This window comes from Ictalurus furcatus, chromosome 14, assembly GCF_023375685.1.
Source record: "Ictalurus furcatus strain D&B chromosome 14, Billie_1.0, whole genome shotgun sequence".
Lineage (NCBI taxonomy): Eukaryota > Metazoa > Chordata > Actinopteri > Siluriformes > Ictaluridae > Ictalurus > Ictalurus furcatus.
Window position 1 is genome coordinate 31510994 of NC_071268.1, and position 16080 is coordinate 31527073.

The window sequence follows — 16080 nt, forward strand, 5'->3', positions numbered from 1 at the left end:
ATGGTGAAGAAGATGGGTCGGATGGTTCCTCTGAGTGCACAGAACCTGGTGGACTGCAGTGTAAAGGAGGGGAACCACGGCTGTAAAGGAGGATTCATGACTAAAGCTTTCAATTATGTTATACACAATAAAGGAATCGACTCAGATGCCTTCTACCCTTATCAACACAAGGTCATAACACTGAGACACCGATAACATCACTGAGTGAGAAACACATGGTCAAGAAGACAGAGAGAGACAGGAACTCAGGGACAGAGAGAGATGGGAACTCAGGGAGAGAGAGAGATGGGAACTCAGGGAGAGAGAGAGACGGGAACTCAGGGAGAGAGAGAGACGGGAACTCAGGGACAGAGAGAGACAGGAACTCAGGGACAGAGTGAGATTTGAGATCAGGGACAGAGACAGACAGGAACTCAGGGACAGAGACAGGAACTCAGGGACAGAGAGACAGGAACTCAGGGGCAGAGAGAGACAGAAACTCAGGGACAGAGTGAGATATGAGATCAGGGACAGAGAGAGACAGGAACTCAGACAGAGAGACAGGAACTCGGGGTCAGACAGACAGGAACTCAGGGGCAGAGAGAGACAAGATCTTAGGGACAAAGAGAGACAGGAACTTAGGGACAGAGAGACAGGAACTCAGGGACAGAGAGACAGGAACTTAGAGACAGAGAGACAGGAACTCGGGGACAGAGAGAGACAGGAACTCAGGGATAGACAGGAACTCGGGGATAGACAGGAACTCAGGGATAGACAGGAACTCGGGGATAGACAGGAACTCAGGGACAGAGAGAGAGAGAGAACAGAAAGAGGCAAAACTTTAAAGTTGTGCTATGTGTTAATATGAATGGTGTATGTGCTGTATTAAAGTTGTGTTAATAATGTATGTGCTGTATTAATGTTGTGTATCTTTGTGTAGGAGGGGTTGTGTCGTTATTCTCCACAAGGCAGAGCTGGCTCCTGTTCCAGTTTCCAGATTCTTCCTCAGGTTAATGAGTCGGTGCTGCTGAACACAGTGGCTCTGATTGGACCTGTTTCTGTTGGAATTAATGCTAAACTGGCCTCATTCCACAGATACAGGAGTGGTGAGACACACACACACACACATATACACTCATACACAAACACACACACACACATACACGTGCACACACATACACACAAACACATTCTCACACACACACACATACACATGCACACACACGCAGACACACACACACACACACGCAGACACATACACACAGACACACATACACACATGCACACACAAACACATTCTCACACACATACACATGCACACACACACACACATGCACACACACACACACACACACACAGACACACACAGACACATGCACACACACACGCAGACACGCACATGCACATACACATACACACATACATACACATACACACACATATGAACAGAGAAATAGTTAATGAAGAGTTAATATGCTCTTGTGCTGTTTAGCAACCTTTTGTTCTTTTAGCTCTCTTTGTATTGTGGGTGTGGCTAAATATAAATCACCTGTGTTGTGAACACATCTGGTAATAAATACTGATTGACATTCACCAACATGTGCACATGAGATCAAAGACAATCACAAACACTTCTTCAGTTTGAAGAAGAATATACACACAACTTTACTAAAAGAATAAATATGAAGCTCATATTTGACAAGACAATCATCAATTACCTGTAATTATTGTGTGTGTGTGTGTGTGTGCTCGTGTGTGTAGGGATTTATACTGATCCTCTGTGTGACCCTCGGACAGTGAATCACGCTGTTCTAGTGGTTGGATATGGAACTGAAGGAGGGCAGGATTACTGGCTGGTTAAAAACAGGTTAAACACACACACACACACACACACGCAAACACACACACAATTTTTGAAATGTCTTCATGTCAGCAACTGGATGATGTAATTTATTGTAATATCGCTCTCTCTCTGTCTCATTCTTGCTCTCTCTTTCTATCGCATTCTCGCTCTCTCTGTCTCATTCTCTCTCTCTCTCTCTCTCTGTCTCATTCTTGCTCTCTCTTTCTATCGCATTCTCGCTCTCTCTGTCTCATTCTCTCTCTCTCTCTCTCTCTGTCTCATTCTCTCTCTCTCTGTCGCATTCTTGCTGTCTCTCTCTCTGCATCATTCTCTCTCTCTCTGTCTCATTCTCGCTGTCTCTCTTTCTGTCTCATTCTCTCTTTCTCTGTCTGTGTCTCTCTATCTCTCTCTCTGTCTCATTCTTTCTCTCTCTCTCTCTCTCTCTCTCTCTCAGTTGGGGTACAGCATGGGGAGAGAAGGGTTATGTCAGGATGGCGAGAAACAGGAATGAGTGTGGAATCGCCAACTTTGCCGTTTTCCCAGTTGTCTGATCTCATCTGCCATTTTACTTTTCTTCCATCACGCTCTCTTTGATAAAGTTCTTTATTTACAGCATGTGTTTTGCAGTGTGTCCTCTGTTGGTGAGATGAGAAAGCAGTATTTTTACAGAAGAAAAGAAAGGCATGTTTGTATTTACACTTGTATTGTGTACTTTTATTATCAGTATTAAAACTCAGACTTTGCTAAAACATTTATCATTCTCTGATTTGGAAATGATTGTGAGTATTTCAGCTAAATCAATCAGCTTTAAACATGTACCTTATACAAGCATTAAAATAAATCCTTATTATAAATGTGTTATTCATCGTATTACTTAATGATGCACAAACATGGAGGAAGGTGATATATGTGACAGTGTTTAGTTTAGTTTAGTGCAAGATTTCTGATTATATCTTGATCAATTCAGTAAAAACAACAAAAGCAAAATCATTATCTAATAAAACACAAACTAAAACAGCAGTGTAAATAAAGTAGTGGAAAGAACACTGTCTAATCTGAACAAAACTCTGAACAAGCTCTACACATCTTCAGGGCTTGAGTCAGAATCCACTGGTCCAGTGTTTGAAAAGTGCAATAATGTTGAATTTTATGCAAATGAAGCAGCAGTACAAGCTAAGATTGCTACTCATGTGTGTTTGTAATGCTTTTATTGGGTGGAACCTGTGTGAGTTCCTGTGTGTGCTCAGTGGACTTTAGTCTGTAGTGGAACTATAATGTTGTGCGTTTGGCAGCGCTACATTAAGGTTTCTGAACAAAGTTCAGTTCCTGTGTTCTGAAAATGTCTGGAAAGAGTTACATCTGGATGGTTCTAGAAAGGGCACATGATCTGGATGGTTCTAGAAAGGACAAATGATCTGGATGGTTCTAGAAAGGACAAATGATCTGGATGGTTCTAGAAAGGGCACATGATCTGGATGGTTCTAGAAAGGACAAATGATCTGGATGGTTCTAGAAAGGACAAATGATCTGGATGGTTCTAGAAAGGGCACATGATCTGGATGGTTCTAGAAAGGGCACATGATCTGGATGGTTCTAGAAAGGACAAATTATCTGGATGGTTCTAGAAAGGACAAATTATCTGGATGGTTCTAGAAAGGACCCATGATCTGGATGTTTCTAGAAAGGACACATGATCTGGATGTTTCTAGAAAGGGCACATTATATGGATGGTTCTAGAAAGGACACATTATCTGGATGTTTCTAGAAATGATAAATGATCTGGATGGTTCTAGAAAGGACCCATGATCTGGATGGTTCTAGAAAGGGCAGATGATCTGGATGGTTCTAGAAAGGGCACATTATCTGTATGGTTCTAGAAAGGACCTATGATCTGGATGGTTCTAGAAAGGACCCATGATCTGGATGGTTCTAGAAAGGGCACATGATCTGGATGGTTCTAGAAAGGGCACATTATCTGTATGGTTCTAGAAAGGACCTATGATCTGGATGGTTCTAGAAAGGACCCATGATCTGGATGTTTCTAGAAAGGACACATGATCTGGATGGTTCTAGAAAGGACCCATGATCTGGATGGTTCTAGAAAGGGCACATTATGTGGATGGTTCTAGAAAGGACACATTATTTGGATGTTTCTAGAAATGATAAATGATCTGGATGGTTCTAGAAAGGGCACATGATCTGGATGGTTCTAGAAAGGGCACATTATCTGGATGTTCTAGAAAGGGCACATTATCTGTATGGTTCTAGAAAGGGCACATGATCTGGATGGTTCTAGAAAGAGCACATTATCTGTATGGTTCTATAAAGGGCTCATTATCTGGATGTTCTAGAAAGGGCACATTATCTTTATGGTTCTAGAAAGGGCACATGATCTGGATGGTTCTAGAAAGGACACATTATTGGGAAGGTTCTAGAAAGGGCACATTATCTGGAAGGTTCCGGAAGAGCTACTCGGTCATGGCCCCCAGGGGCTATTCCACCTTGGACCATTAGATGGCACCTCTGTTCCCCATGTAGTACTTTTTCCTCTGTTGTCTCCCTCCATTTTCTGTGTAACCTTACTCATGTGTTACTTATTTCCCTGATTGGTTAGCGCTCTATTTAGGTTCCATGTGGTTCTTCCTTAGTTCCTGGAGCAGTAACTCATGTCAGGTTATGTTTGAGGTTCTGGTTTTCTTGTGTTTGTTATGTTTGTGTTATTGGCACTATGTTTTTGATTGTTTAGCATTTTTCTTAGTGTTTATTTTCTAGTTTATTAAGTTCTGATATTTGTGGTTCCTAATGTGTCTTCTGCCCGTGTTTGTCCGTAATGTCTGTGTCCTTGAGCCTGTTCCCTGTGTTAACCCAATAAAGTAGTTCCACATGGGGAACAGGGGTGCCCTCTAATGGTCCAAGGTGGAATTGCCCCTGGGGGCTATGACACTACTGGATGATTCTGTGCTCTTTATGGTTCTAGAGTATCATGTGTACTAGATAATTTGTGGATTTTGGATGGTCACATGTTTCTATGGTTGTGTATGGTTCCTGTTCATGATTTCGTTACGGATCATGTGTTCTTGATGTTTCTAGAAGATCACATGTGCTCTGGATGGTTCTGGAGACAGATGATGAATTCTTTCACATCTTTGCCCTCAAAACAAATCTGATACACGGAGACAAACAGGGGGAACCTGTGTACACACACACACACACATTTGACAGGTGAAGTGTAAAAGGTTAAATGATATGGCAAATCTCACTCAAACTGAAACTATTCAACAGAAATTAAAACCCTCTAAACAAATCTGACGCAAATCTGAAACAAATACACTGTTTCATGTGTATCATATTAATATTATTGGTGTCAGTACTCCCTGCAGTTGAAGACACTTTTACCTCATTGTCATTTTCTCCTTAGGTTATGTTGAATAGGATTATACTAATGGTACATAAAAAGTGAACTATTCAGTGTATAATCAAAGTCTAGGATGCACACCTTTGACAAATTTTCTTGATTTGATTTTAAAGGCTACAAAGGAGAAATAATTAAATTTACAAACTCTTCATAGTGTTGGAAACAGCTGCAACTTTTTTTTTTTTTAAATAAAAATACTAATCACTAAAAGGATTAATAAAAATACTAATTATGTGTCTTGGTTAAGAAGTTAACAATGGCTCTCTGGCTGTTCTGTGGTTGGAACTCACAACCTTCTGGACACTAGTAAGGAACTATCATTAGTTTGGAGTTTAAACTACTGTGGCTTTTAGATTTCGTACTGAGTAAACAGCAACTGCAGATGCACAAATGACGTGTCCTTATAAAACCATGTGCTGAAATCCTGAGCACCAGCATCAGCCAGATGTTTACAAAAGAACACTATTTTGGACATTAATTGTAGTGTTTGATGTTTAAAGTTACAAGTTGAGGGAAGGGCTTTAACAGGAACTTCCTGTTCACAGACAAGAAACTGAAACCAAACAGATATCACTATACATTTAGAAGAAATGATCCAAGTGAGAATGAAAATTATGATAATGATGACAGTGATGGTGCTGCTGCTGCTGCTGCTGATGATGATGATGATGATGATCACTTACTTGTCCACCATGTTCTTCTTCTGAAGGATCTTATACACTTCAGCTGACGTTTGAGGCCCCTGAAGCTTCTGACCATTCAGCATCTCAGCTTCCAGCACAGCTATAGCCTACAGCACGCACACACACATGCATGCACACGCACACACACGCAAAAATGCTTAAAAGTTGTGAAAACTTGTGTATGATTACTTATTGCCTAATTTTGTGTGTGTATAAAACCCTTTATGTTTAAATTATTTAAAATGGATGGATGGATGGATGGATGGATAAAACCATATATGTTTAATTTATTTAAAACATGACTTTCTGAAGACCCATCATAATATTTCCTGGAAAACAAAAGTCCAAGACTGGTGCATGCTGGGAATCTGAGAGTGACACACCCAGAGTCTGTGACTTATTCAGAGTCTGTGACTTAAATTCAAAGGTTTGATATTAACATGGGGAAAGTTCATTGTAGTCAGAGTTGGGTTGCCAGATAAATTTTGAGTAGAACTGTCCGAGACAGGGTTTTGCTATAGCCTCTAGACCACTGCCTTTAAACACAAACACTCACCTTTAAACCAAATAACTAAATAAATAAATATGTTGTTTATTTTCACTTCCTGGTCCTTGTGTCATATGAGTGGATTATGCATTTTTGATATTGCTTTACTGTATTTCAACTCATGCAGTGGACTCCATTTCTGTTTTGCCCTAAATAAAAGCTGTGTTGATTTTCAGCACTTGCATCCTGCTGCTTATATAAACACCTTACCTGATCCCTTGCAGAGTTGTGTGTAACGCATTACTGTAATGACTTTTTCTGATAACGCAGTAATGTAACGCATTACATTTTAAATGGACGTAATTACAGTTACTAATGTCAAAAAAATGCATTACTTGCGTTACAGATTTATTGTTAAGATAACAATATGAAGTAAAATGTATTTTACAAATAAATCATGTTTTGTCCCGAATATATTTTCTTTATCTCTGAATAATTCTCCACTCGGAGCGGTTCGTCATGACGTAACTGAACGTCAGTAAAAGAAGACGCCTGTAATTTTATATCTTCAGTGAACAGAGGCGAGACCAATCAGACAGCGCTTACAGGAAATACGTGGAAATACTCGCGTCTTATTGGCTGACAGTCTCTCAATTCTGCCCAATGCTAGCTCACAGTCAGTTTGAGGGGAAATGGATAAACGTCGATTTATAATATAAAACCAGTAAAGGAGTTGAAACTGAACAGAAACATCCTCTGATGCTGAGCAGGAAAACAAGGCGTGTAAATGTCTATATGAGTTCCAGTTTACGTGAGCATGACGTGAGCAGAGCAGAAGGAAAGATAATGAACTCTACATGGCAATACAAACCCCGATTCGAGGCTTGTCCAAGAAATCTTGAATTGTGTGATGTCATTACGATTATTTTCAAAATGTGTCAGTTACTGTATTATTATTTAAATGTCCAGTTATTGTTACGTGCATTACTGAATGTTTATTATAGAGCATCATGTGTACAATGTTTGTAATGACTGTGTTACACAGTGAGTAGTAGATTGTTACCTTGCCCGAGGTGACAAAAGCTTCAGCAACACGTCGGTTGCGTCCTCCATAGCAGGTGGTGATGAGGTCAGCGACGCCGCAGCTCTCCAGGAACGTAGCAGAACTGACAGAGCTGCTGCAGAAGATCTTAGCGAAGGACACCATCTCCATCAGACCCAGACGAATCACTGCTGCTTTAGTGTTATCACCAAAACCCAGACCATCACAGAACCCTGCTCCCACGGCCACAATATTCTTATAATACACAAACACACACACACACACACACACACATATATACACACACACATACACACACAGACACACACACATACACACACATACACACACACAAACACACACATACACACACATACACGCACATGCAAACACACACACATACACACACACAAACACACACATACACACACAACACACATACACACACACATGCAAACACACACATTCACACACACATACAAACACACACACACACACACAGCTTCAGATTTATATCAGATATATTACTTAAATGTGTGTGTATGTGTGTGTGTGTGAGCGTGTGTGTGTGTGTGTGTTACCTTCAGCGCTCCACAAAGCTCCACAGTGTTGCTGTCTGAGACCACGGTGATGCGGAAGTTTGGCGTCTGCATCAGTTCCTTAAACACCTTGCCATTGTAGTCATTGATGGCCCCTAAAGACACACACACACATACACACACACACACACACACACACACACAGATCCACTGTTGCTTATCAAATATTTTGTTTTCTTTTGTCTTATTTTATATATTTTTGAGGTAGAGTGGCTGCTTGTGTAAATGTGTGTGTGTGTGTACCGATGGTGGTCTCGCAGAATTTCTCCTCTGCAACTTCATTTGCAATGTTTGCTCCCATTAACACACTCATATCGAGCCCCAGCTTCCCTCTGATAATGTCAGAGATCAACGTCAAACCTGATGGACCTTCATCTATTCCCTACAGTGAAGCAGACATACAGACAGATAGGGTGAGTGAGACAGACAGACAGAGAGGTGGACAGAGTCAGAACCCATTGAGAGATTCCCATGGCTCTGATCTTAAATTATGGATTTAAAATGTGCCTGATTTTCTTTTAAAGGTCTCATACAATAGATATAAATGCATCTGAGGTCAAAAAAGACTTTAACGTGTTCATAATTTAACTGCAGCATTACATTTTCCCCCAGCGTCACAAATGACGCAATAATCCGTTCTAAAGGATTCCCTCTAAACTCCTCCTTTCAGAGAGCATACTCTGCTCTGATTGGTCAGATGTCCCAGTGTGTTGTGATTGGTCTACCGCTGTCAGCATGTGTCGAAAAGGAAACGCCCACTACCATAACAAGTTTCAACTCCGTCTGTTTACAAGCAGCCAGTAAAGACCAGAGGCGGGGATCTTTGTTACAAACCTACGTAAATTAGTGTAGGAAGTAAAGTCTGAAATTACAAATGACTCGATTCAGCTGTTCAGAACCGACTCCTTCTTTTGGGAGTCAATAACTCCCATGCACTTTGATTTTTGAAACTTTGCATACTTTTTACATTCACAAACAGCTCTATAACACACTACATGAAAGGTAATATTGGAAAATCCATAGGTGCACTTTAATGAGTTAGATTCCAGTGGGTATGATTGGTTTGGACATTAATGAGTGTGTTTCCAAGAGGTTCTGAACATAAGGAGTGAGTTTCTGAAAGTTCTGATTGGTTCTTATCATAACGAGTGAGATTCTGATTTCCAACATTTACATTTATGGCTTTTGGCAGATGCCCTTAACCAGAGCGACTTACATTTATCTCATTATACAACTGAGCAGTTGTTCAAGGGCCCAGCAGTGGCAGCTTGGAAGTGCTGAGATTTGAACTCACAACCTTCTTTATTCAGTAGTTCAGTGTCTACAGTAATCCAGGAATATAACCACAGAGCTACCTCTTAACGAGGGAGACTCCAAGGGCTTTGATAGGCTATGGCCTTAATGAATGAGTTTCTCAAATGTGGAAATGGGTCAAATTGACCCATAACATAATAGTAGGGTTAACCATTATGGTAAAATAAGCATACCTAATAATCTCTCCCTCTCTCTCTTTCTCTATCTCTCTCTCTTTCTGTCAAGCAACACATGATACTCCTGAGATGCCACTGATCCTGACCCCTTCTGTTCTCCGGACCTGCCTGATCCATCCTCATGTTCTACTTCTGGTTGGAGTTCTCATCAGTTGGAAGTCACATTTATTAGGCCCACGTGTAGCTAGAAGTAATCTTTCTGATCACATGGTTACTCTGGATGGTCTTTCTGTTTCATCATGTGCAGCAGTTAAAGACCTTGGAGTGATTATTGACTCCAGCCTATCATTTGATGCTCATGTAGATAATATTACTAGGATAGCCTTCTTTCATCTCAGAAATATTTCTAAAATAAGAAACATATTGTCACTACATGATGCGGAAATACTAGTTCATGCATTCGTCACCTCTAGATTAGATTACTGTAATGCCTTACTGTCTGGATGTTCCAGTAGGAATATAAATAAGCTCCAGTTAGTCCAGAATGCAGCTGCTAGAGTCCTAACTAGAACTAGAAGGTACGACCATATCACACCGATATTATCAATACTGCATTGGCTCCCAGTAAAATCTCGCATTAACTATAAAATACTTTTATTAACCTATAAAGCACTAAATGGTCTCGCGCCACAATATCTAAGCGACCTTTTGGTTTTATATAATCCGCCACGCCTACTTAGATCAAAAGATGCAGGCTATTTGACGGTACCTCGAATAGTGAAGGCTACAGCAGGGGGAAGAGCTTTCTCTTATAGAGCCCCACAGTTATGGAACAGTCTTCCTATTAGTGTTCGGGACTCAGACACAGTCTCAGTGTTTAAGTCTAGGCTTAAAACGTATTTGTTTACTCAAGCCTACCCTGACTAGATTCTGTTCTACTACTTCGCAGTCATAATAATCTTTTTTCTCCCTCTCTCCTTTCGCCGAGCCCCACATGAATTTATGGAGATACTAGAGATCCAGATCCTTTCTGCCTCTGGATGGAGCTCAAATCTTCTCTAATCCCAGACTGCTGGGACTACGGCTGCTCCTAAGGCCATACAGACTTCATATAAATCCATAATGAACTTTTTCACACTATCTGTTGTTACCCAGATGAGGATGGGTTCCCTTCTGAGTCGGGTTCCTCTCAAGGTTTCTTCCTCTTAAAACATCTTAGGGAGTTTTTCCTTGCCACCGTCGCCACTCAGTGGCTTACTCAGTTGGGATAAATTTGCACCTTTAATATCTGTATACCATGTTGATATTTCTGTAAAGCTGCTTTGAGACAATGTCTATTGTAAAAAGCGCTATACAAATAAAATAAATAAAATAAAAATAAATAAACATGCTGCTGCTGAGGATGTCCCACATGGTGCAGACTAAAGATCACTGCGATTATACTCGAGTCTCCATCAGTGAACAGTGGAGAAGTTCAACACAACAGACTTCCTGTAGAAACTGTAATGAATTTCCTGCTTACACAACTGCACTATTTCAGCATGTAGTATTAGCACATTTATAGAAGGGGTGTATTTATTTACAATCGCACTATCCGGTGTCACCCAGATGAGGACGGGTTCCCTTTTGAGTCTGGTTCCTCTCAAGGTTTCTTCCTCATATCGTCTCAGGGAGTTTTTCTCACCACCGTCACTTCTGGCTGCTCATTAGAGATAAAGTCATACATTGAAAAATCTATATCCTGAATTTATATATTTCTGTAATGCTGCTCTGGGACAATGTCCACTGTTAAACACGCTACACAAATAAAACTTAATTGAATTGAATTCCATGAGCACTGATTGGCTCTGACCTTAATGAGTGAAATTCCGATGGCTCCTGGCTTAACGTGAGGCTTCATCTGGTCACAGAGTTTTCCAATAAACTGATGAGGGACGACGAACACAAGGATATCTGCTCCATCTATGGCCTCTGTAATGTCAGGAACAGCAATCTGTGTAGAAATAAATACATTCCTTTGAATTTCCATACATGTTTATTTATTTATTAACAGGAGCAGTGATTCATAATCCTAATAATTCCTAAATCTGGAATCAGTCAGTGATATTATGAATTTATCTGAGATAAAAGCCTGTGCTGTTAAACACACACACACACCATCTGATCTTCCATCCATCCATCTTCTATACCACTTTATCCTTTTCAGGGTCACAGGGAAGCCTGGAGCCTATCCCAGGGCACACTACAGACACTTTGGGCTGGGAGAGGAAACCGGAGTGCCCGGAGGAAACCCCTGCAGCACGGGGAGAACATGCAAACTCCACACACACACAGGGCCACGGTGGGAATCGAACCCCCAACTCTGGAGGTGTGAGGCGAACATGCTAACCACTAAGCCACCGTGCATAAATCCACCGTCTAGTCTTATTCTAGTTAAATATTACCAGCTAATATACTGTGTGTATGGGCGCACGGTGGCTTAGTGCTTAGCACGTTCGCTAACCACTAAGCCACACCGCCTAGTATGCATAGTAGGCTGATTGGCGTGAATGTGTGTGTGACTGTGTGCCCTGCGATGGACTGGCACCCTGTAAGTCAAAATAGTGTTTACATGTCTGATCTTTTTATGTACTCTAATTTCTCTAGTAGAATATCTAAAGTCCAAATTTATCCACAGATATAATTCTATAAATCAGATTCCTGACAATAATAGAAAAGATCTTGATAAGGTGGAGGGGAAGAACTCTTCAGATTGTTGCCATGGTTACGTGTAGTGGTGCAATAGTGAACTATACATAAACCATTAATTACTGTTAGTTGTCTGAGATACAGTTCAGGAGCAGTGATTAGAGAACACACACACACTATAATATCCTGATACAGAGAGATAGACAGACAGACAGAGAGATAGACAGGTGAACACACAGAGAGCAGGACTGACAGACAGACAGACTGTCTGTTTGAGAGACACTGATATTCAGTCTGTGAGAGGATCAACACGTGAGTTCTCACCACGTTCTTGGGCAGTTTGTGTCCTGGGAGGTACTTGACATTCTCGTGTTCCTTGTTGATGATGTCAGTCAGTTTCCTCCCATTAATGAGCTCCTCAAAGACCCACATGTTAACGAGCGGAGCAAACCGATTGGAGGCCTTTACATTCTGTCCAATGATGCGGGAGATGGCCGAACCCCTGAGGACACACACACACACAAATTATATTAAAAAATATTTGCTGTAGTTTAATATCATAAGAAGTTTTATTTGTTACATCTGTTTGTGTGTGTGTGTGTGTGTGTGTGTGTGTGTGCATGTGCGTGTATGTGTCTGTTATTGAGCAGGAGCTGGAGTAGTGAGTTCAGGGTTCTGTCAAACAATTGTTGAGCTCAGTGATTAAAATGTTGGACTACTGATTAGAAGGACATGAGAAGAAGGCTTTCGACCCTCAGTAGTATAAACACACCATGGACTTCAAACATGGCCAACGATCCCCATCACAACACTCTACCATCATTTTCGCAGTCACACCTGCTTACAATCACACACACTGCTTTGGGACATTGTTAAAAGCTCTATACAAATAAACTGAATTAAAATTGAATTGAATGAAGAAAATTCATGAAGTCATAAGTTGTTTTTTTCTCTCTAATTATTTTCCTTTTAAGTGGAGCTACCTTATCTAGCGTGTAGAATGGACACAACTGCTGTTCTCAGAGGGTCTTCTTGGTTCTCAAAATGAATATTAAAGTTTCAAACAATTAAAGCTTTATCTAGAGAAACAACCATGTTCGAGATTAAATCTGCAAATTCACCAAGGAATTCAGAATAAGGCCCTGGGGCCTGTAAATAATAATCAGTGTAAATACCTGGGTAGACTTACTTAACCTCTGACTGACAAAGGCATATATCATGTGAATAACTATCTGTGAAAACCTGCGCTTGACCAAGACCCTAAGATTACCTGCTTTGTCCGGTGCCCTGGCTCCTGGTGTACACCTAACTAAAGCTGCTGGAGACCTAATTTCACCTGCCTTAAGATAGAGTCTCCTATAACCAGAGCTCTTTCAGGTTTTTCAGTGGGTTCTTCACTGAGGAGAGCAAACCTGTTGGACACGTGAAGAGGAGAGGAGTAGCGCTCCTGGGGGTGAGCCTTAGCGTTAGCTTTGGCTTTGCGATTATCATCACTCATTCGCCCTGCTGGGAGGGCTCTAATGCTGGAGTTGGAGGATTGCTAACTCCACCTGAGACATCCAGACTTTCCCCTACAGAAACTACACTGCTCTCAGTCTCATTGTTACTAAAACCACCACCTACAAAAAAATCTGTTTATGTGTCTCTGCTGTACACGTTCGAGTGAATGAGCCGTTACTATAGAAACGATTAGGTATTAGAACGAGAGTGTTAATATAAACTTGTGATGTGCAGCTGTGCTACTGTTAGACCTGCAGTTATTGACAAAAAATCAACACCTTCTGACTGATCACAATCCAGAACTCAATAGCAGAATGTGAATAAACTGACACAGTGTCATGCACAGCAGTTTGTAGACAGTGAGACAGGTTACACATGACGAGTTACACTGTAAAGTGTCTGTTCTACAAAGTGCTTTACACTGTTCCTCTTTCATACACGCACGCACATGCACACACACGCACACACACACCAAGGTGCTAGCCTGCCAACTTGGAGTTCAGTGTCTTGCCCAAGGACACTTCGGCATGTGGAGTCATGTGGGCCAGGGATCGAACCGCCAACTCGACGATTATTGGACAACCCGCTCTACCACCTGAACCACAGTCGCACCTTTCTCTTTTAAAAACTACACCTGTGTGTGTTCTGACACATACAACCTGTGTGTGTGCATCCATATGCACACAACTATAACACACACACACACACACATACACACACACACTCACACACACTCACACACACAGACACACTCACACACACACACTACATTACATGCATTACATAATGCATTACAGTGATGCCACTTCACTTATAGTACTTTATAACACACAAACACACACACACACACACACACATACATAATATAAAGAGTATATACCAGTTTCCAGATCCAATAATACACACTTTCTTTCCCGGCATCCTGATCTGTTCAGTGTCTGTGCTGCTGTCACTTCCTTAATGAACGTGTGTGTGCGTGCATGTGTGTGTCTGTCTGTCTGTGTGTGTGTGTGTGTGTGTGTTTAAACTTCCTGGCACACCTCTCACTGGGGAGTGGTGTGTGTGTGTGTGTGTGTGTGTGTGTGTGTGTGTGTTTAAACTTCCTGGCACGCCTCTCACTGGGGAGTGGTGTGTGTGTGTGTGTCTGTGTGTGTTTAAATTTCCTGGCACGGCTCTCATCGGGGAGTGGTGTGTGTTAATAATTGTGTGTGTGTGAGTGTGTGTGAATAATTGTGAGTATGTGTGAGTATGTGTGTTAATAATTGCATGTGTGTGTGTGAGAATAATTGTGTGTGTGTGTGTGAGTGTGTGTGTGTGAATAATGGTGTGAGTGTGTGTGTGTGTGTGTGTGAATAATTGTGTGTGTATGTGTAAGTGTGTGTGTGAGTGTGTGTGAATAATTGTGTGTGTGTGTGTGTGTGTGTTTGAATAATTGTGTGAGAGTGTGTGTGTGAGTGTGTGAATAATTGTGTGTGTGTGTGTGTGTGTGTGTGTGTGTGAGAGAGAGAGAGAGTGTGTGTGTGTGGGAGTGTGTGTGTGTGTGTGTGTGTGTGTGTGTGAGTGAGTGAGTGTGTGTGAGTGTGTGTGTGAATAATTGTGTGTGTTTGTAAATATTATATTTCACAGAATTAAAAAAATATAACAAATGAAGTTTAGTGGAATTCAGATATTTTTGCATTAGAAAATCCTCAGTTTGTGTTTCCCTCATTACACCAATGTGCCGCACCTAAACAGGGAATGCGCGCGCGCGTGTGTGTGTAAGCATTAGACAGGTCTGGACCTGTCTCCCTCTCAGCATTTCTTTGTAACGTCAGTAGCAGGAGAAATTCCTCATAACTAAGTCTCCAGTTCTAACAGGTTCTTGCAGGGTTTAGCTCCTGGACCTTGGCTGAGTGCTCTAGTGCCCCCTGCTGGACAGATGGCTAATGCCATGCACTCCTGCCACAATCTGTTCTTCAAATAAAAAAAATAAAATAAAAAGCATCAAAAGTCACTCAATCACCCCATAATAATTCATATATTACTGACATAAATTAACAGTCCACAGAATGATTTGGAACATTCTTATAGGAATATTATCAACCTATAGCAAAACCAGTTAAAAACATAAAAAGACACATCACATTGTTTTACATAAAAGGGGTAATACAGCGTAAAGGCCATTTTACACCAAAAGCACTGTGCAGAATCATGGAGGTGTTCTGTGTTAAGAGCTCAGACAAATACTGTGAAGCAGTTCATGCAGAGCTTTATAAGCACGCGTAAGAATTTTAAATTCAACTCAAAACCTGATGGGAAGCCAGTGTAAAGATTCCAAAATAGGAGTAATATGATCACTTCTCCTTGCCCTAGTTTGGATTCTAGCTGCTGAGGTTGAACACATTGTAATTTGTTTAGTGTGGATTTATTTACCA

At 41.1% G+C, this 16080-nt stretch overlaps 2 protein-coding genes across 5 annotated transcripts in view; one reads left to right on the plus strand and one right to left on the minus strand.

Annotated features, from left to right (window-relative positions):
• Positions 1–2573, plus strand: part of LOC128618188 (procathepsin L) — a 7190-nt gene extending 4617 nt beyond the window's left edge. For 2 of the 3 annotated variants that reach the window (XM_053641688.1, XM_053641687.1), the window contains exons 5-6: positions 1–171; positions 920–1668. The exon at positions 1–171 is cut by the window's left edge and continues 54 nt beyond it. In XM_053641688.1, coding sequence (XP_053497663.1) covers positions 1–171; positions 920–1471 — 723 coding nt within the window. In that variant the 3' untranslated portion in view covers positions 1472–1668. Of the gene's footprint in view, positions 172–919; positions 1669–1740; positions 1847–2276 lie in introns of those variants that run through there. The other variant, XM_053641689.1, reaches the window with a different exon arrangement.
• Positions 2574–4137: 1564 nt separating this feature from the next.
• Positions 4138–14685, minus strand: gpd1c (glycerol-3-phosphate dehydrogenase 1c). 2 transcript variants are annotated; one of them, XM_053641690.1, is made up of 8 exons: positions 14547–14685; positions 12491–12668; positions 11331–11471; positions 8292–8430; positions 8031–8143; positions 7471–7704; positions 5921–6027; positions 4138–5013 (listed from the first exon to the last, which is right to left on the minus strand). In XM_053641690.1, exons 1-8 carry the CDS (start codon positions 14585–14587, stop codon positions 4917–4919), a joined length of 1050 nt encoding a protein of 349 aa, XP_053497665.1. In that variant the 5' UTR covers positions 14588–14685; the 3' UTR covers positions 4138–4916. The 2 variants fall into 2 exon arrangements, with proteins under 2 accessions (XP_053497665.1, XP_053497666.1); XM_053641691.1 differs by lacking the exons at positions 12491–12668; positions 14547–14685 and adding an exon at positions 11636–12474.
• Positions 14686–16080: the final 1395 nt, after the last annotated feature.

Excerpts from the sequence above, each read along its gene's own strand:
- gpd1c (XM_053641690.1), bottom strand. The coding sequence starts at position 14,587 with ATGCCGGGAAAGAAAGTGTGTATTATTGGATCTGGAAACTG. Across the intron at positions 12,669-14,546 it reads ATTATTGGATCTGGAAACTG|GGGTTCGGCCATCTCCCGCA; the intron begins GTATATACTCTT and ends GTGTGTCCTCAG. Across the intron at positions 8,144-8,291 it reads ATTCTGCGAGACCACCATCG|GGGCCATCAATGACTACAAT; the intron begins GTACACACACAC and ends GTGTGTCTTTAG.